Source organism: Protomyctophum parallelum, assembly GCF_964188405.1.
Source record: "Protomyctophum parallelum genome assembly, chromosome: 4".
NCBI classification, from domain to species: domain Eukaryota; kingdom Metazoa; phylum Chordata; class Actinopteri; order Myctophiformes; family Myctophidae; genus Protomyctophum; species Protomyctophum parallelum.
Genome location: NC_139700.1, coordinates 7909645 through 7932377, shown reverse-complemented (window position 1 = coordinate 7932377; position 22733 = coordinate 7909645). Strand labels below are relative to the sequence as shown.

The window sequence follows — 22733 nt, the reverse complement described above, 5'->3', positions numbered from 1 at the left end:
ATGGATGAAAACACAACACATTCAAAAGGTGAATGTGATTGGGAAGTCCTATACTTCAGATACTACTGCATGGTTCAGATGTGTGATCAATAATGTCCTAAAGTGTCTGTTGAGTTGATATTCAATTATATATTCTCTCTGTAGCCGATCTGTCACCTCATTATACAGTAAATAAACCGTCAAACACACACAGGATACAGACCACAGTCAAACTGGTTGCCTAATAAATACTGTGGCAACCTTGGCTTTGACAAGCCCTGCAGTGACTTCATCAAATAGCAAAATAAGAAACATGGCTCAAATGGCTCTTACAGTGATCACGCTGTTACCAAGTGGGATTGTAGACCGGCTGTTTGTCAGTACTAAAACCTTTAAAATGACATACTGGACATGAGGCAGGCTTGCAGGTGAGAAATAAAGTTTAATGTGTTCTAGGCCTGGACAACATAAGTGAAATAACCTTAGAGTATATATGAATAGAGAGGGCATCCGAGTTCTCCTTCCATCCACTTGCATTAAGTTGCTCAAAAGCGCATGAGGCGATTTCACTCCTCTTTCCGTGTAGGAACGGAGTGCATTCTGGGATGGATTTGCCCCAAACACATGAACGCGCTGCCGTTGAACGTGCACGAACGCGCACGAGCGTGCTGCCGTCGTGAACGTGCACAATGATAGTCAACGGACCAGCGCGTTCATGTGTTTGGGGCCAGGCTGCAATATCAAATCCGGCCACTATGTCCATTTCGCCTCAGGGTTTCCTCTGGGTGCCCTCTCTATTCATATATACTCTAAGGAAATAACTGAAGAAAAGAAAGAACTCAAACAGAACTCAACAGAACATAAACAGAGAGGTACTGGTGTCAACCTCTCCCCATGGCAGCCTATTCTCTACTGAACCATTTCCCCTTTATATCACCCTGGGCAAGACCTAAGCTGAAAAGACTATCAGCGGAAGTTGCAGGATTTTAGCGGAAGTGAAATAGTTGATGCTTTACAAATCAGTTTACATTCTCCGCGAATGAAACAAGTGTTGTGATTGGTCGGGAAAATATCGTATCCGGGGGAAATACATTTGACGGCTGTTCCGGAGGATACAACCGCCGATAGCTTCTCTGCCTTAGGTTGTGACCAGGCTTTTCTTTCCGCAGATAAGTAAGCCTGGGACCGAGGCTACTTTATATAGACTCCTGACTCCACCCCTGGCTAAGCAGTCAGCAAATCACAAAGCATTAAGCAACACCCAAGATGCTCCCCCTAAAGCAATCAATCAGAGCTCTCTTCAGGCAATCAAGGCAGCTTCCCAATTACAGCATCTGCATAGATAAACACAAGTATATTAGATTCACATGTCACAGCAGAATGTGCACCTTCTGTGGGACTGAGAATCAACCTGTTACAAATACAATACAATGAATGTGTATTGTTGAACAGCTTACATTACTCCGACAGAGGCTGCTCTGTCACACATGCCACCATTATTCTTGCCCTTCAGAATAAATACAATGTTGTTCGAGGGAATACATCCCCTTTGGAAGAGTATTTCAAGTCTTCCATGACCATGGTTCCCGGCCCGGTGTCCACATTACATTAGCCAATTATTGTGTTTGAAGTCAGAAAAGAGACGATTCGGTGTCTGGATTCCTCTGTGATAATACATGGCGAAGAAGAAAAGCTATAGCTGTCTGAAGGGTTCAGAAAAAGTCTTCATAAAACCCCAGAGACCTATACAGTAGCATTCCTGCTTCCATGGTTCACAATAATGACGTGTACTGCACATACTGTAGATCTGTCAAGAATCTGCCAGGAAGATGTTATGAGTGTATGAGTATGAGTGTCCATTGTATGAGGTTGCGTGACAACAAATTGCCAGTATATACTGTATAGATTGCCTATTTTTGGCGCATGACAAGAGTTCAAGTACAAGTAGCCTATAAGAGTTGAGTGGAAACGGCCATGACAGTTGCTGTCAGTTCAGTGTTTTGGGCATAATAATACAAATATGAAATATGGAAGGTTTCTGCCTGACAGCGATGCATAAACCTTATTGATTTCCCAGTAGAATGGGCTAATGTAAATATTGTGCTTTCATTCTTTATGTTCATTTTGGTTCTCTTGTCAGACAGACAGACCACCCACCTATAGCTCTGGTCCATAGTGCTAGAAGGAGTTATCCTAACGCTATGGACCAGAGCTAGAGATCACCTTGAATTTTGAGCCTTTGAATCTTGAAATTTGGTCAAGGTTTCAGCTCCACACACTTAAATTATAAATTAAAATGAAAAAGCTTACATTTCAAAACATATAAAATGTAACTAGAAAAGGCGTTCCTGCAGAAACTGCATGGGCTCGCTGAAAGCCAGCAATGTACAGTATATGAACAGTAGAAAGATCCCTGATCCAGTCCAGGTTTGAATGCGTTGTTATAGCAACCACAGATAGCACCTCTGTGTGAACCTACGTATAAAGATCTGACCCTGCCTCATTCAAAAACGTTTACAAAAGAAAAATGTGCAAAATGAAAAATGCAAGCATGCATAAAGTTGAACATATTGAAGTTCGAACTAAGTATGTGTAAGTAGTTAGATGCCAAAAATCACACCTGTGTGAAGTGAGGGTTGGAGCAGCTATAAATGTTACTTTATTCATCTAATCCATGTCTATTAATGTAACTCTAATATATTAAAGTTTAACTCATGTTGCTATGATTAGGTGATGTAATGATGATTACAAACGGTGTCAAAACAAACATTAAATTATCTTTATTGTTAATGGGATTTAATGTTTGTATTGGGGACAAAACAATTTTTAATTTCTCTTCGTTGTCAATGGTGTTTTTAAAACAAACATTGAACTAAAAACAAACATTAAATCTGTATATAGGAGGGCCTAAAAAACATTGACTGTAGAGTACTATTGTATGCTCGCTAGAGTGAGCCCAGAATGAAGTGAATGTTTTGTGGTCTACTGACAGCGGGTATACAAGGTTTGACACCAATACACACACACACACACACACACACACACACACACACACACACACACACACACACACACAATCATTAAGTTAGCAACAGTGACATGACATCGTCAAAATACTCTCTGGCCAATCAGCATGCAGCGTGCAGCTGTAACACCAACTTGGGAGAGTTTGGGGATATAAAGGTACTGTTATCAGCACTGCACTAAGACATTTAAACATTTGCACATGTACTGTACCGAGGGCTGCATCATAAATAGGCTGCCACAGTACGTGTGTTTTACGGGCGGTGGCCACCACCCGTTCAGGGCAGTGACACCAGTCATCTTCTCAGTACTATGAGTCGTCTGAGCATCTTGACGGACAGAGAGATAGATTTATTGCCGGAATTCGTAGATATTGATCATGTTTAACTTTAAAGTGTTTGGTGTTGGTACAACGGCGGCGGCAGCAACAACAACACTTATGATGCGTTATCACACGTACATGCAGAGAAGAGAAAAAAGAGCCTTGGAGGAAATGAACCAGATCTTCAGCAAGGACAAGAACGAAAGGACATCAAAAGACAAACTGGTTCAAATGCTCTTGTGGCAAGAAGAGAAGATCAAAGCCATGGAGGAAGAGATGAAGGCCAACTGCCAGGTGACTGCAGCTCTCAAGGAAGGGAAGGTGGAGGAAAGGAGCCAATGGGAGCAGGACATACTCAGAAAGATTAAAGATATAGAGGCTTTGTCAGAAACATGGGCGGAGGAGAGACTCCAATTGGTCAGAGAAAGGGAAGCTTTGACGGACAAATGGGACCAGGAGAGACGCCAACTGGTCAGAGAAAAGGAAATTTTGGCAGACAAATGTGACCAGGAGAGACTTCAACTGGCCAAAGAGAGGGACATTTTGGCAGACAAATGTGACCAGGAGAGACTTCAACTGGCCAAAGAGAGGGACATTTTGGCAGACAAATGTGAACAGGAGAGACTTCAACTGGCCAAAGAGAGGGACATTTTGGCAGACAAATCGGAGGAGAAACTCCAATTGATCAGAGAAAAGGAAGCTTCGTCAGACAAATGTGACCAGGAGAGACTCGAACTGGTCAGCGAAAGGGACGTTTTGGCAGACAAATGGGAGGAGACACTCAAACTGGTCAGCGAAAAGGACGTTTTGGCAGTCAAATGTGACCAGGAGAGACCCCAACCGATTCAAGAAAAGGAAGCTTTAGCGGACATGTTTCCCTCTGCAGAGCCGACGGTCAAGATCACGGAGGAAGAGAGGAAGTTCTCGTATGTCACGCTGGATCCGAACACAGCCAACATAAACCTCTCTCTGTCCGAGAACTGCAGAAAGGCGATGTGTGTGGGAGAGCGCCAGCCATATTCCCATCACCCGGAAAGGTTTGGCTCAGAACAACAGGTTCTGTGTAGAGAGGGTCTGACTGAATGCTGTTACTGGGAGGTAGATTGGAGTGGATGGGTATATATAGCAGTGACATACAGGGGAATCAACAGGAGTGCACAGGGCGATGACTGTCTGGTTGGATACAACGACAAGTCCTGGAGTCTGGAATGTTACGAAGGCGTACATTGGAACAGATACTACGTCCATCACAATAGGAAGATAGCAGTCTTCACTGTTGGTCCCTCTCACTCCAACAGAATAGGCGTGGATCTGGACTGGACCGCTGGCACTCTGTCCTTCTACAGAGTCTGCTATAACACACGTCCACACCTGTACACCTTCCGGTCCACGTTCACTGAACCCCTTTACCCTGGGTTCGGGTGCTGGTTGACGGACTCCTCAGTGGCTCTGACCTCCTCGCAGACGACGGAGGCCACCAGGTCAGCTTCACCTGTCCCGGCTGCTGAGAGCCTGATTGCGGCTGGATTGCGACTTATTTTCCCAGAGAAAGAAGAGAGTTCCATTGATTTGCATAGTCACACTGTCCCGGTCCCCGCTCTGCCTGCAGACCCGATGGACTTGGCACAGTCCAAGATTGGCTCAGACGGAGCAACAGAGTACGATGGAGACTCTAAACAGGCTGGAGGGGGGAGGAAAAAGAAAGCCTTCAAGTTCAGCCAACTGCGTGGATGGTTCTCAAAATCAACGCCCACTGGCAGCCAGTCCATCAAGATGCGAGGACTCTATTACAACATCCTCATGCTTCCAAAGACAGCATGGTCTGCTAAACACAACAGGAGAGGAATGACAAGAAAAGGATGAAGCACACATGAGTGAAATGGGCAAAGCTGTAATATTAACTTGCAAGATGTGTTGATTTGTCAGTGTCAACCTATCCATTGTGTAACATTAGCAAGCAAGACAGCATTCCATCTAAGTTGCCATTAGCCTTTGAACAGCAGAGTGAGTAAATTGTTTTTTTTAATCGAGTAGGGCTATATCTAGTAATAATGATTAAAAGCCCGGAAACTGTCGGCTCATAACGTTTAGTAGTTAGTAGTTAAACAATATTGGTACCAGACCCGTGCCCACCTCATAAACTCCGTCGAAAATGTGATTGTGTGATCAATTATAGTTTACAAACGTATATGCGAACTTGCCACCATATAGGAACAGTGGTTGCATTACCCGTAAAACAAGCGTGCACGTGTGCAAGCATACAGTGTCATGGGTGCACTCCGGTGATTAAACGGCAGCGCTGTGATTTTCTGTTTTTCATTTCATGTATAATCAGGCCCATGTACTGTACGTACTTGACATTGGCTTCCCTTCACTAGCAGTCTGTCTGCGTGCGTGCGTGTGTGCGGCTCAGAGTCTCTGCCTCAAAAGTATAATATCTCCCCTGGTCCATAGGGAAATCCCTTCGGTCTAGTGGTTAATATGTTGGACTTTCAATCCTGGTCTCTAAACTGCCTCCCCCTGGCCAGCCGGGGCGCCTGATGGAGGGGAAAGGAACTGGTCGGAATAACGTGTTCCTTCCACACGCTACGTCCGGCCAGGGAAATTCCCCCCTGTCAGGTAAAAAGAAACAGCTTGGATAGAAGGAGGCATGAGGTCAGTCCGCTGCCCCCACAGGTTGGCAGAGGAAGTGTAACGCCCAGGATTACATTAGATAATTGGCACTGGGTGTGAAAGAGTGTCTCTCTCAGAAATAGTTCAGGTTAGTGACTGACAGAGGTGAGCAGGCAAGGCCACCGGCCAGGCTGACCATAGGGAATGAAAGGAGGCAGAGGATTATCTTTGGCCACGGTGTGGAAATGTACAATTGTGGCGTGTGTGGTACATACGGTGTGTGTGTGCTGTACATAAAGAAACACATAATAGAATTGTATCAGCAATAATAATAATAATCATCTCCAATAAACAAATCATAGATAGCAGTTCAATCCAATAATAATAAACCATTGTCAGATCATAGGATAATTAATATCTAAATAAGGCATCAATCAATAATAATGTAGGCCCATAAGGATGCATATATCAAATATACTGCATGCATAAAGTTAATACACACATAAACATGTATATGAATATGGTGCAGTGAAATCAGGCCGAACACTCCAATTAGACACCAACTAATTAGTCCACATTTCAGTTCAATAAACCATCCAGGAAAATAACATAAATACGAACTGCCGGTCATCTTGTAATACAGATAAACAGGAGCAAACATTCGACACGACACAAAGCACATGCAGTGCAGTGAGTCCATGATGGGTGATGAGGTGATTATGGTGATGAGGTGATTATGGCAATGAACAAAGTTGATGTTCCATAAGCTTTCTGACTCACGTTTGTTCTTGGACGCACACGGTTTGAACCTGAAGTTTGAAGAAAGGTGGTAGTTCTGGAGGTTGAGACATGAGGAGGAGGCCACACGGTGTGGTGATCTGAGCATGCATCAGGGAATGAGTGCAGCTAGTTATATAGCCTCCCACACCTGTGCGTGGCCAATGAACAAGCTGCCACTCACTCAGGCTTGATTGGGTCTCAGTGACTCTCCATGAGCTTTTTGACAGGGTGAAAAAACTGGGTTGCAAAATCGTGGGATAAGAAAATATTAAAAATAAATTCATGCAGGAGGCCTGAGTTCGAATCCCGGGCGATGCAATGGTGCCATGACCCGGAGGGGAGGAGGTCAAAACGGGGGTGAGTGTAGCAGAGTGGCTCAGAGCCTCTGCCTGATGGCCTCAAAAGTCTAATAACAATAGAATTCCTGAAACTATTTGATTCGCCTGAGGAAGTAGAGACGTTGCTAATATATCTCTTGTTTGGCCGGCGTGTATACAGTAGCTTACATCTCAGGTCAGGTGAAACTCACGTATCAGCCGTTCATGCACATCACAGTCGAGCACAGAAGGTCGCTTGGGTTGCTGGGGACTTGAAATAAAACGTCTGGGTTTCCGAGGCTACTGGGGACTTGGCCCCATTACAAACTTGCTGTAGCAGAACTTTGTTTGGTGTTCCTATAGGTGCAGCTGTACTCATGAAAACTGCATTGTACTAACTGACCATGCACTCTGACCATTTTCCGGCGGCGTCTTGTGAATAAAATCAAAGTGGTATAGTACAAGTGAGAAAAACGGGGCGAGGAGTGCCCGGTGGAGAGGGTTGGCGTACTGAACAGGAACACGGTCTCGGTTAAAAATAAAACACTGGGCCCAGGCCGTAGCGTAACGGTCTGGGCACCGGACTGGTAATCCAGTCGCAGTGTGCCGCGGGTTCGACTCCCGGACCCGACACGGCCTTTACTGCATGTCATCCCCCCATCTCTCTCCCGTTTCCTGTCAGCCTACTGTCTGTCCCTTAAAAAATCAATAAAAAAGGCGTAAGCCGCAAAAAACATATCTAAAAAAAAAAAAAAAAAAAAACACTGGCGAACGGGAGGCCAACGGGCCAACCAGGGCCCAAGTCTGACAGCCACTCCAGCCCCCGATGACGCGCTATTTTTCCCCCGGGCCACAGCCTACTGCGCCGGAATAACGGGCTCCCCCCGTTCCAATTTTCTCACTTGGAAATTGGAAATACTCCAGTAAAGTACCTCAAAATGTTACTTAAATGTTACTTTCCACGACTGGTTATTTGTAGCCTATTGGTGTACCGCACTGGGTATAGGGTACTGTAACAACAGGTACAGAAAATACTCTGACAACAACAAATACTCTATGCGTGTTTGGGTTAGGACTCCATAGTCATAGACATCCAACTGCCTCCAAAAACAAAATGGCCACAAATATAAGTGAGTGGCTCGAAGGCCTTTACACGGGCTACTATTGTCCCTTTCAATGTGCATATCATTTTGTACACATTTGTACACAGTCCAATAGTGATCCGGATATCTCAATTATGCAATTGGCTCGAGCTGAAGTTCCAGAATCCAGATCAATCAAATGGCAAAGGAATCACACTTGATGTTAGTTGATGTGCCTGCTAAATGCTTACTGTATTGTAATTATGCAATTGTTATACCGGTATGTGAGCAGTTGTGTGTTCCCCAAGATTTTAATTGCAAAAAAATAAATTGCAAATGTTTATGATAATATAAAACACAAATGTTTATGATAAAACACATTAGTGTGACAGTAGCTGTTCATGGCCAGCAGGGAAAGAGAGACGTCAGTATAAAAGCATCTATTGTGGGTATAACAGGGAATAACTGACAGCATTGTGTATAAGGAAATCCTTTAATTATCTGTACGTGATTCATTCAAACAAATGTTTGTAACAAGTTTGTTTTGATAATAAAATAACATTCTGCATTTATAACAAATTCTCTAATGAGTTCTGCTTGTCAGAGATCAAACTGCATTGCTGGCTACATGTATATTACAGTATGCATGATTGATTACAAATATAGATTACACTCAAATGTGACATTGGTAGAGCTGGAGGGTCAGGTAAGAAGTATAGCCTCGCGTAGCGATACTAAATATCATTACGTTGATATTAGTCTCGTCTCTCAGTGTTAGATTTTATTTCTGTAATGTCTCTTCCCATATTTGCATACTGGGCCCTAGTTGTTTATATAGCCTGGTTCCAGACGAATCTGGTTGGCTCATCACCATTTTGGCTGCGAAAGTCCTCCCACAATTGAGAGAGGCCAGACTTTAACCTGCCTGGGGCGATATGCATCGCAAAGGCAGATGAAGGCTGGCTACGTGAGGCTAGGTAGGAAGGGTGCGTGCATGAGAACGCCGCTTTATAGTGTATCCAAACCACTCCAGGCTTCTATAGATAATCATGGAAAACCTCCACCCCGGGAATGTCCATCGCTTGTGTTGTCCATCTGCTCTTGAGGCCACTTTGATCTCGGCTGTCCAGATCTCCAAAGTGTTTGATGGGCAGCTTCCACGCAGGAGTGACACACACGTACCCCCTACTTCAAAGAGAGCCTTGATATTAACATTCACCAGAATGCACTCTTTTTCCTCTCATCTCGCTCAATCTGGGCAGATGTGTGATATTATAAATGGAATTGTGGACAGTGTAGCAGTGGATAGCGGAGCATAGGTTGCACAAAAAAAAGGTTTTACCCACATAAAAACACATAAAAACATAGACGATCCAGTCCCACATGCTCATTCTACAAGCTAAGTATTGGCATTTGAATCACATCAGAAGTACTGAGGGAAATGGTTTAATTTAAAGTACAAAAACTAAAAAAAGTGGGTCACCTGTTCGCCACACCCCAAACGCATACACTATTGAACAACAGAATGAAAAGCAATGACAACCTGCTCTAAGGAGTGAGATGACAGTGACAATAAAAACTAATATAAGGCCAACAGTAACATCGTAATGTCTATTTAATATACAGTAATTAGTTTGAACTACTTTTGCAGTGTCCTGTGCATAAATACATAAAATATGGAAATGAAGTTCTGTCTATACATTTGAAGTTGTCAATTCACCCTTTGTCAAGTCCCTGCCGTTGCTATACTGTAGGTAGGACTTTAATTATTCATGTAAAACTTGATCTTAGTAAAAAAAAAAAAAATCCTTATGTTTAGCAAACTCAGAATAAACAACTGCCGGAAGTAGCCTACTGGTTGGTCGGTCAGGGACCAATCAGAAGGCTAGTTATGCACGATATTATCGGCAGCATATCAATATTGCCCGATATTACATGAAAAATGCAATCTGTATCAAATAATTCCGAAATTCCTTCACAGATATTGACCGTTATTCACCGGTATTGATGCAATAATAATGTGACCGTAAATTCTGCATTGATCTCAATATAAATATAATATGAAATCATGTAATATACCTGCATATTATCGGATATCAGCCAACCTTTTTATATTGTGCATCTCTCAAAGGCTGACAATTGGTGAATTGAGTTGGTAAATTTGACTTGGTTTAAAAGACTGTTGAACTGAGTGAGCTCATAGAAAATGTTCAGTTTGAAAAATGTGCAAGCCTGGTAAAAATGGCAGATATGAATCTGGCTGCTACAGTATGTACATAAATATTAATTGGACTGTAAATATTCACACTATATACACATACATGTGAATTTGTAACATAAGTCAATATGTAATGTAAAACATATAATTAAGATTTGGAAAATTGTTTTAGTTTGTGTTGGTGACACATGGCATGAGTTGCTACAGAATCCATTTGAGGGACAGTTTACTGTACCGCTAGATACAGAAATCACTCCACTGCATACTGTACAAAAAATGTGTTTAACTAAAATAAATACAAAATTAATGCAGCCACATACTGTAGTATTCTGGTAGATCCCACAGTAAATAATAATGCACTATCGTAGTTCCCCAGCTAGTCCCAATCATGTGTCTTCTACACAAACCACAAATTCAAATCAGGGCCGCCGGTCGTATAAAACATTTCCATGTCCTTCCCTCAGGCTAAATAAGGGCCCTAATGGAAATACCATTACACTACACAACAAATGTGTTTTGTTTTAGCCGATATTGATAATGAGGAAAATGGCTAATTACAAAAGCATTGGGGAGTTAGTAGGGTTTCATTCATTATCCACGGCCAGCAGTCACTAAAGCTTTGGGTATACAGTATAGACCTGTTCTTCTGGTGCATCTGTGCTCGTGTCTACTGAACTGCATCTAATCCTTACGCTTTGATTTAGCCAGGGGTGGAATTAAGGATCTTTAGACTTGTTTCCAACCGTCCGTCCCCCCCTTTTCTGTCCATCCATCGGTCTGTCTGTCTAAACCGTGTCCACTTGGACTCAAGGATGATGAACTGATTGTGGTGGTCACAGGTAAGGTCACTGATATCATGCATCGGCTCTTTACTCAAAGACACTTTGGGAGGACTGCTCAAGTGCTCATGGACACGCCCCCTGGGTGCTCAGGGCCCGTTTAATTTGAAACAGTTTTTAAAGCTCTAAATCCGCTTCTGGATTTAACCGTGTTTAACCGTGTTACTGTACAATTCCGACCATCATTACGAGGGAAGATCCGCAACCAGCAACGTTCTCATTGCCAGCCAGAGCCAGTATAACTGCCTGGCAGCCTGAAGGGGGTAGTTAGTGAATGGAGTGATCGCTGCTACACAAACACAGACACAGTGCTACCGGCTTGTTTCTAGAATAGACAGTGTTGGATTGTCGCCCTTCTCTTTCCCTCGTTCCTTTATTTTCAATCTGGTCCCCTTGTTAAAATACTTGTGGGCATAATATGTAGATGCTGGGGGCTACAGATAGATGCTGGGGGCTACAGATAGATGCTGGGGGATACAGATAGATGCTGGGGGCTACAGATAGATGCTGGGGGCTACAGATAGAGCGCCTCAAGTGCTGTGTTGGTTGCAAAGTGAAGTGTTTTCACTGCATACTTCTCAACTGCTCAATAAGACTGCCTTTTACACAGCCAGCTGGAATGTGATTGTGATCCCGCATATCATACGTGATGCATAATGTTGTCAGGACAGAAATCAGATTTTGTCTTTAGGACCATGTTATAAATGGTATGCGACAGTCTGTGAGCTGGGAAAACAATATCATTTGAGGCAGAGTGTAAACCTCTAATCAAATGAGGCCCGGCTCCCTCAAAATGAAGCCCTGGTTATATTGACATCACACAGTGCAGTCAGAAGTGCCATGCAAGTTTGTAAACTCCATAGGACTGGTCTGGATTATTATTATTATTACCCTTATTATTATTTAAAAGAAATCCAAATAGAGAAAATATTTTTTTAAGTGGAACCCCTAATCCTTAAAGGACCACTTCACCACTTTTCAACATCTCTTCATATAATTGGTCCTCACTAATGTTCATGATAAAACACCACCATTTTTCCCTACTCAGTGTGTGTCTCATAGGAGGGCTTTGGGCAGTTCGGACACCCGTCCACCAGTGACATCATCATTAGGATATATATTTTTTTTTAAACAAGATTTGTTTTAAAATATCTTTTGCATTGCAACTTTTCAGGAAGAGAAAACCTGCCGTTTCTATTAGCTTGGATTCACCATCGATGATGTCACTGGTGGACAGGTTTCTGAACTGCCCACCACAGCCTTCCTATGAGACACAGACTGAGTAGGAATAAATGGTGGTATTTTATCATGAACATTAGTTAGGACCAATTATAGGAAGAGAAGTTGCAAAGTGGTGAAGTGGTCCTTTAATCATGTCGGCATAATTCAAGTTTAAAATCATCTCAAAAACAGAGTTAATTAATCATCAGCACATGTAGCTGTTTCCCTACCACAAAATATAAAGGCTAATTGGATTGGATTGTTTTTAAATCTGCTTGTTCCACTTCCACTCTCTCACTTTAATCCAGTACCCACTTGGCTGCTGCCAAATTGGATGGGATTTACTAATGAGGGTCTGGTGGTTTGACACACTGAAATCCAAAATGGTACCCAACCAAAGTTGGGTACCAACGTCGGATAGGAATGACAATGAGTTTGATGAAAGAGTACACCTTCAAGCTATATGGTCCCCAGGCAGACACATATAATTGTCTTCAACAAACTCTGCCTTCCTTCATAATGCACTGTTTAAATCTAGAATGTAAAAACATACCAGCCTGTGGGAAGGTAGACTCTGTGTCTTCCAAACTTTGTGTTCTTTTTAAATCCACTGCAGATCATTGCATAAGTGTTTATAAAGATAGGCTTGATTGATTTATTTTGATTAAGGAGAGAAAATTACATCCACAGTCAAAACCTGTGTGCGTAAAGAGAAATACAAATAAAATCACTGCCAGATTGGTGGGTTTGATGTAGTATAATTCTCAAAGAGGAAGTGTTTATTTTGTAGGTGTGCCACCACTCTCTCTTCCTCACTCTCTAATAATACTGCCTGTGATTCTGGTCCAGGCAGAAACAAACGCTATACCCAGAGCCACTTAGAATAACAAGCAGCTTTGGCAGGTCTTACAACAGGGCCGAGCTATGATTCCCGGAGCATGAAACTCACTTGGCGTTACAGTGGTTTTCTAATTCCGACTACAGCGTAATGTAGCCCTACTGGAGCCTCATAGGACTTCATACTTGGGGAAACTGCAAAATGAAAAAGACTCTGAGCTATACTCACTGCACCTCGACGTATTCTGCTCGGTTGACTGCAGTGAACTGAATGAAATGAAATAAACTTTACTGTAATGAACCACACTGAATTTAATTAAACAGATTTTACTGCAACAGACCACACTGAATAAATTAAAATTAACTAGACTGAATGAAATGGTATTCACTGCAACAAACCTCACTGAATGAAACCGGATTTTACTGCAATGAACCTCACTGAATGAAACCTGATTTTACTGCAATGAACCTCACTGAATGAAACCTGATTTTACTGCAATGAACCTCACTGAATGAAACCGGATTTTACTGCAACAAACCTCACTGAATGAAACCGGATTTTACTGCAATGAACCTCACTGAATGAAACCGGATTTTACTGCAATGAACCTCACTGAATGAAACCTGATTTTACTGCAATGAACCTCACTGAATTAAATTAAACAGATTTTACTGAAATCAACTGCACTCAGGCACGTGCACACATAGACATCAGCCCCTGCCGTTTTACCCGTCTGTAAAACAACTGCCCTCTCCAGACCACGAATGCAGCATTTACTATGGTGAAAGAAATGCAAATGCCCTCCTCTCCTTTCCATGCCATACCGGAAGGCAGCATTCCAGGAGCATTGTTTTTTTCCCGAAGTCTCCTGAACTTGAACGCAGCATTTTGCATTGAACTAATTTGTTTCTAAATCCATATCGTACACCACATCTCCAGTAGATAAAGAGTGCAGGGTTGCACCCCGAAAATATAAATAGCAGATCTACAAGCTCTCAACGCGTCGTGCGCTGCGACGTGTTGAGAGCTTGTAGATCTGCTATTTTGGGCCAAAAGTGCCTCTCTAACAAGCACACTGCACGTGCCTGACTACACTTAATGAAATTAAACAGATTGTACTGCAAAAAAGGGGAAAAAACACACTGTCTTAAACTGATTTTTACTGTAGTGAACCACATTTTCCAAAAAGAACTCCACTGAATTAAACAAAACATTATTTATGACTACACAATAGTGATAACATGACAAAAGTGGCTTAGTGCGGTAGTAGAACATTATGTTTTTCCAATCCGTAAGGTCAGATGTTTTTCTACCTTTCTAATTGAGCCCTCATTTTGCAGCTTATTTGGTACATGTAGCTCTTATTTTAATTACTTCATACTTGCGTCCTAACTTATGTCTGATATCAGACAGTAGGATGGCAAGTTGCGGACATGTCATGCCAATCTTCCACTGACAGGAATAGCGCTGGCATGATTTAATGAGCCAGCCAGCAAGGGAGAGATAGAACACACACACAACTCCATATCAGGATAGATAACGAAAATAAGAAGTTAGAGTTTACAGTAACCACAGTAAAATGGTTCACATGAATTACAAAATGTGTGTGAGCTATTTGCAGGATTCTGTGGTCTATATTCTTTGACTTGTTTCTCACATTTTTCGCAGCTCATTAATATTCTCTCCTTATTACCGGCACAGAGAGAGAACTCCCCGGAAAGCTTTCATATAATCTCATACTAACAAGATGTAGGGAGATATGTTTCATAGAGAGGGTATATAAGAAGAAAGACAAACTCGTGTTTTTTCCATGTGTACAGTACAGTACAGTACAATACATGTACTGTACTGTACATGGTTGCTGCATGGGATCTGTGTGCATCTGCGATGGCACAGATACATTTTTTTAACCCATTTAGGCCTGACGTCGAAATAAAAAAAAACGTTCGCTCTGAAAGAATATATACCTATTCAAAGATTTGTGCCGCATTTTTACGATAAAAAAAAAATAGCAGACCTACAAGTTCATAGCTTGTAGATCTGCTATTTTTCAATAGCTAAAGTAAAACATAATGCTTGAAACACCAAAAGGGGTTCCCACCCAGAATGGGTGAAGTGAGGGCAGACAAACCGGGAGCAGTTTGCTCTCTCTGTCTGAAACGAGCCATTAGGATGCCATCAACTAAATAAAAATATGTCCGACGCAGCGCATCCCCCCCCCCCCCCCTGACATACAGTGACTGTGGTCACACCTACGTCTGATAGATGAGGGCCAATGCTGTTTTTTCTTCTCAAAAGGTGGAGGGGATGGATCGGGGTTCCTGTGAACCTAGAGGGGACGTTATTCCCCTTGACCGCCGGCCGGGGCACCATCTGTGTGAGTGCTGCCGCATACTGTATATGTGTGTGTCCATGTGCACTGAACAAAGAGATAGATCAATTAATAAATAAAAGTCCAAGAATATACCTGTATGAAAGAGTACACCCAGATAAAAGTTACATTATCAAAAAGGACTTTGAGGGGGAGGGGGGGGGGGGGGTTTCTGAACATGCAGTTATAGAAATATTCAACTCCCATGACTGAGTAGGGAAAAAAGACTGGAGGAAAAAATATGTACAAAGTTCATTATTATAAGTCCCACAACCCATTCCTTCGTCGCGGCGACAACTACATCCACGACATCAGACACAGCAGAGGGAGGAGGAGGAGGAGTAGGAGGGGTGAGGAGGGGTCTCCGGCGCCGCCCCGTAGGGACTCCTGGTTGATCTCCTGGTCCTTGCCTCCCGGCGGGACGCGGGCGGGCGAGCCGGGCGAGGCGGCGGACGCCCCCGCCGGCTGGCCGCCGCTGCTGCGCTTGGAGCACATGTCGTACAGGTTCCCCGAGAACTGCATCTTCTTGGACTCCTGCCGCAGAGACTCCCAGACGGTCGCCGCCTCCTCGGGACAGCCCGCCATCGCCACGTTGGCACAGTCGTGGAACTCGTCCCATGACCTGGTGGATGAGATGAGACCCGTTAAGACCAGGAACCAAGTCCCGACCACCGAGAGGAAACATTGAAGTGAAATGGACATGGTGGCCGGAAGTGGTATTGCAGCGTCGAGTGGCACTATGCATGGCACTATCATAGTGTGTCATACTATGGGCCATACGTGAATGCGCGCTATGCTCCATACGTGACCGCTATGTTCCACACCTGAACGCTATGCTCCACACGTGAACGCTATGTTCCACACGTGAACGCTATGTTCCACACGTGAACGCTATGTTCCACACGTGAACGCTATGTTCCACACGTGAACGCTATGTTCCACACGTGAACGCTATGTTCCACACGTGAACGCGCGCTATGCTATGAACGGCCCAGCACGTTCACGTACTGTATGGACCAATACCAATCCCAGAATGCACTCTGTTCCAACCCGGAAGAAGGCCTCATGCGCTGGGTGAGCGACTCAATACAAGTGGATGAGAGGAGAAATGCGGTGATGTCTCTATTATATATACTGTATATAACTCTATGCCAGGAACGCATCTGTGTCGCTTTAGCGTTTTAACCATTATTTTATACTTTCAATAGCTAAAGTAAAATTGCGATTATCTCAAATAATTGCGATTAGACGATTACATATTTGTGATAAGCCTAGACGAGTGAGTATTCTACATTACTGACGCCGATTTAATATGAGCATCCTTATTCATATAAACACACTCTACTACTGCACTGAAACCCTAGCATTCCTATTCTGGAGCAAAAACATTTGGTGAAAAGTGCAGACTGGGTACATTTCACATGAAAGCACAACTCAGACTGCTACTGCAGGACGACAAACTGATAAAGCATTAAACTTGTTTACAACAGGGTCCACCATTTTCAATTCAGCAGAACATTTAGAGACGTACAAATATACACTTCTATATAAAAAAAACAGGAAATCATGTAAGGAGGTAAAAAGGGAAAAGAAACATAGAGTAAGGGGGAAAGGTGGGTGGTGAAAATATGTGTTCAATGTATTCGTGAGTTACCTGTAAATGTACAATATTAGTAGAAGTAAAAGTCTTGGAAATTGGAATTACTCAAGTGAAGTACATATACTTCAAAGTTGTACTTAAATACAGTACTTAAGTAAATGTACTTAGTTACTTTCCACCACTGATCGTGGATGAGTTGGCTAAAAGTTGGCCTGTGAACCCCAGAGAGTTTCTAAGAGTGCTAACTAGATGAGAGGAGAGGGAGGAGTCAGATGGCTGGTGGGGAATGTGACAGAAGCAGATGGCTGTCATTAACATCTGCCAAACATCATCGCCCCACTTATTAACACCGCCGCATCCAGCGTTCTCCTCCTCCCACCTGCATGTACTCAGCACTGTGTACACACATGAGAACATGCTGTGTGCGTGTGTGTGTGTGTGTGCGTGCCTGCGTGGATGCATGCGTGTGAGAGGAATCCAGTGTTGAAGCAGGCTGTGCTGAACTGTTCCGTTATTGGGCTGCATGTGCTCAAAGCGTGGCTGTGTGTCTGGCCGGTGGCCAGGGCCTAAACGCCCCAGTGGTCCCCGCTCCGTCAGAGCAGCTGCCAGGAGGCTGGAGGGAGGGTAGGGCTGCAACTTACCTGCTGGTGTGTGTGTGTGTGTGTGTGTGTGTGTGTGTGTGTGCGTGCGTGCGTGCGTGCGTGCGTGCGTGCGTGCGTGCGTGCGTGCGTGCATGCGTGTGTGTAGAATATTCATGTCATGTCAGTGGATGTGTCACTGTGTCATCTGTATGTATGTGTCTGTGACCCGGTACGTCTGTCATAGCGTAGTGAACAGGTAACCATCAAACATCTGCATTGTATAACTATAGCGTCTATCAAACAGGCAAGAAGTGATACAAGGAATGAAGGGTGCTAGGGGTGTGCAGTGGTGGAAAAAAGTACTCAAATGGTTAACTTAAGTGAAAGTATCAATAATAATAATGCTCTTGAGTAAAAGTACAAATGTATTGGTATAAAAATGTACTTAAAGTACCAAAAGTAGAAAGTACTGTTTATACTAAAGGTCCCATTTCAAGTTTTCAAATTATTTGTTTTGATCTACAAGCTCACAATGCGTCGCGGTGCGACACATTGTGTGCTTGTAGATCTGCTACTCTCAAACACTGCGGGTGTGCGAGGTAGAGTCTGAAGAGGTGAGTTTTCAGACTGCGGAGGAAAACGGGGAGTGAGTCCGCAGTCCTGACTCCTCCTGACTGAGAGGGAGAGAGGTCATTCCACAGCTTGGCAGCCAAGACAGAGAAGACGGTAGCGCGTGCGCGCACGGCACGCGTGTGTGTGTGTTTGTGTATGTGCGTGTGTTCTTGTGTGCTTTTCTTTTCCTCCGGTGTATGGGTGCGCTGCGTGGCAGACGGGTCTCCGCTCCGATCACAGGTGGTGCCGAGACAGCAGAACCACAGCGGGAGACTGACAGACAAGCAGATGCTTTCATAATAGTGAAACCTCCAGAGGCGACTGCTGTGCTGCTGCTCATATAGTTTCATGTAGAAACCACTGCACTCCAATGTTGGCTTTACTTTGTTACTTTGTTCACTAGTAATAAATGTGCACCGTGGTTCGTGTGGATGAGACCGCAAGAGTGTTCTAGGATGAGAGTATGATTTGATTTGGAGTTATTGATCAGTTAATTCACTTATTCTCCTCTTAGCATTTTCGTATACAGTATATAAACTTCAGTCCAGTGAGGATTTCAGGGATGAGAAGACAAAAAAGTTAAAGAAAAGATGCAACCGTTTTCGCATCACAGCTAAATCTTGAGTTTGAGAATTAAGGTAAAAAAAGACAGGTCAATGCATGTGCCTTATGTTTGCATTGTACATATTTTTGAGTGGTGCCTAACCGCTCCAACTAACAGCTGTGTGTCAGTGTTGATTTCGTTGACTGAAACTAAGATGAAAAATGTTCGTCGACTACCCTTTTTCCACTGATGAAAACTAAATGGAAGCTAAATGAAAACTAAGCTATGATGACTAAAACTAAGACTAAATATACTGACAATTTCGTCAACAAATAAAAACTAGACGATGTTAGGAAGGACTAGATGTTAGGAAGGGACTAGCGGACAAGGGATCCAGTATAAGTCATTTTAAGTCTAGTGTTGTGAGCTTGTAGATCGGCTATTTTCAGCAAGTGTAAAATCAGTCATTACGACGGCATCAAGGCCCGCCGAAACACATTTTAGTCGACTAAATCAACTGTAGATTTAAGTCGACTAAAATCTTATGATATTTAGTCGACTAAAACTAGACTAACACTAAAACATTCCAGGTGACTAAAATGTGATTAAAACTAAATGAAAACTATTCAAGAGACTACGACTAAAACTAAAATAAAAAATGTGCTGCCAAAAATCCATCCCTATGTATGTATGTCCGTCCGTTTGAGTACGGACAGCTGCAATACAGCTGGGTGACCTAAGGCGGCACTGTTGAGCAGCGTGGCTGTGTGAACCTCCTGTTCGACACGCGCACGCACGAGTGAGTGAGTGTCCAAGCATTTCACCAACAGTACAATCAATTGTTCCTGCAGTGCCAAGGCTACAAATACTATACAATCTGTTGTCATCATCTGTTCCACACTCAGCAGAACTCCATTTAGTTTAGTTGAATCAATGGAAATAACTTATTTATGCACTATGACATTAATACAAATCTAAAGGCAGTTACAGTAGAGAAATGTGATTGCATCCAGATGCCAGATGGCTATCAAAATGCTAATACAATACTGTCCTGTCGGTACATTATAGACCTTAACAGGCAGCTACAACATTTTCAATGCACATTTCCCTTGTGAACTTGTTTTAGGCTGCCAACAAAACACAGTAAGTTGCCAGTAAGTTTGGACAAATTATTTCAGTTCTTTGTTTAAAAAGCTGCCTGCGTCTACAGAGACCTTTGGAAGCTATTTACTATGCACTATAGTTTGCAAATTCTTAAGTTTAGAAAGAGAACATTGTGTGCAATGGGGATTATAAATATAGTAGGATGTTAGCGAAGCTGACCCTCGGTCATGGATCCTAGGATGTGCCGGACTGGCACTGCGGCTCTCGGGAGCAGACTGGAGGTGAGTGTAGTTTCACCTGTTCTGGGTGGAGGGAGCAGGGGAGAGAGACGGTCAGGTATTAAGGTCATAGTGGTTTGCACATTATTATGTAGATAGGGGATAGCTAGTGTATAAGTGTATACTCACATTTCTCACTTAAAGATGGAAATAACTTTTTCTGTTTTGTATGTGTCTATATGGAGTTAACATGACTCTACTAATAGACCCACAGGTGTGGTTATAATATTCAAATATGCCTTCCCTTGTATTTTTGAGTGGTGCAGCCACTCCAATGCACAGCATTGTGTCCCTCTGTCTGTCTGTCTGTCTGTCTAGGCCCTAGACCAGGGGTCGGCAACCCAAGATATTGAATGAGCCATTTTCGACCAAAATAATTAATTCAAAATCTACCTGGAGCCGCAAAAAAAATTTAAGCCTTAAAATGCTTATATAATGAAGACAACAGGGCTGCAAGTGGATATTAGCCTATCTATCAAAATAAAAAGTGCGCTATGGTTTAAGCCCGTTCAGAAATAGCGCACTGAGCGCACTGTGCAATGCAAACTAATAGGCGAGTGCGCTCCCGCGGTGCGCATTTCCGAACGCAGTCAACGCACCCTCCATTATTATGCCATGTTTTTTGCATTGTGTTCTTATACCCGTTTAATGTGATTTCTGTGTGTGGACATCGCTGGAGAGCTTCTCAACATTGGGCACGTAAAATGTCACTTTAATCTTCACACACGATTGCAAGCTCTCATCGGTGAGGCGTGTGCGGTATTTGGATTTAATGTAGTTCATGTTTGAGAATATCTGCTCACAAAAGTACGTTGATCCAAAGATGGATAATACTCCAAATGCGAGTTTCTTCAGGTTCACATAATTGTCTGGAAGAGCATTCCATGTTTTCCACACAAGTGTGTGGGAAGGCAGAAGGGAGCAAACTTTTAAGAAGTGGATCGCAGCTTTAAACTCCACCACTGCTGGCTGCTGCTTTGCTGTTTCGTTGCAACCCGGGAGATAATAAAACGTCTATATGACTCCTTCATATAGTCACCGTCTGTGAACGGCTTGCCACGTTTTATTTATTGTTTGATAGTTTGTCACTGCAGATTTAGCCATGGTGCGTCATGCAACTGCACCCTGTTTTACGCAATCGCTACATTTACATTGTAAACGTGTACATAAACATTCAGATTCCAAATATAAAGTACTCGCCACATGTGCCACGGGTGTTAGAATGTTGCTGGTACAGCGATTAGCATTGCTGCATCCCGCGTTGTTTAATAAAAAGCATTTTTATCCGAGCTGTTATTTTGCCATTGGCTTTCAACTACGCGCCCCCACCCGGTGTGCAACTGTTTCCCAACCCCGTTTGAGAAAAGGGGCGCTCGGATAAAAATGCTTTTTATTAAACAACGCGGGATGCAGCAATGCTAATCGCTGTACCAGCAAATTTCTAACTCCCGTGGCACATGTGTCGAGGACTTTATATTTTAAATCGGAATGTTTATGGACTGCGATTGCGTAAAACAGGCTGCTGTTGCGTCATGACTGACAGTCATGTTTCAGGGCTATAGCCTACTGCAGATTAAGCATACAGGCAATCCATCATAATATTTATTCTACACATTTTTACAAAATTGGGAAACTTAAGAATGTTTCTGTCACGTTTGGCCTCCTACAGAAACCATAAATGAAAAATAAAAATGTGAAAAAATAAACATTATACATTTTCATAGATTTTTTTGTAATGCTACAGGGAGCCACTAGGGGAGTGCTCAAGAGCCGCAAGCGGCTCTTGAGCCGCCGGTTGCCGACCCCTGCCCTAGACAGACAGACAGACAGACAGACAGACAGACAGACAGACAGACAGACAGGGTATCAACAGGGGGCAAAGTGGCGCTGTTGAGCTTCACAGTGTGCACAGCTGCATGATGTGTGCGCACGCACGCACACAGGCCAGGGAGGAGGGCTTGTACAGTACAGTACAGTACAGTACAGTACAGTACAGTACAGTACAGTACAGTACAGTACAGTACAGTACAGTACAGTACAGTACAGTACAGTACAGTACAGTACAATACTGGTGGGTGGGGCGGCTGGGGCCACATAAAAACATAATTTTAACACTTTATGTACACTTCTTCCTCCTAGTATAGGGGGGTTATCATGGCACTCCATCTTTATAATAGTATCAATACTGCAAATTTGAAATACTTGGCCTCAAAATGTACTTAAAGTACCAAAAGTAAAAGTGCTCAAAGTAACTAGTAACTAAAGTTTTCAAATAATTGTAAAACTCTAAAAGTACAATATTTGCCTCTGAGATGTATAGTGGAGTAGCCACAAGTAAAAAAAATAAAAATAATAATTACTTAAATAAGTACAGTACTAGTTACTTTACACCACTGGATAGGGCAAACTG

The 22733-nt window shown here is 43.0% G+C and overlaps 1 protein-coding gene across 1 annotated transcript in view; it reads right to left on the bottom strand.

The window, feature by feature from the left end:
* Positions 1 to 15901: 15901 nt before the first annotated feature.
* The window catches only part of nrn1la (neuritin 1-like a), a gene marked incomplete at both ends in the record, with an annotated part of 87108 nt that continues 80276 nt past the window's right edge, over positions 15902 to 22733 (bottom strand). The window contains one exon of the mRNA XM_083764126.1: positions 15902 to 16226. Coding sequence (XP_083620252.1) covers positions 15902 to 16226 — 325 coding nt within the window. The remainder of the gene's footprint in view (positions 16227 to 22733) is intronic.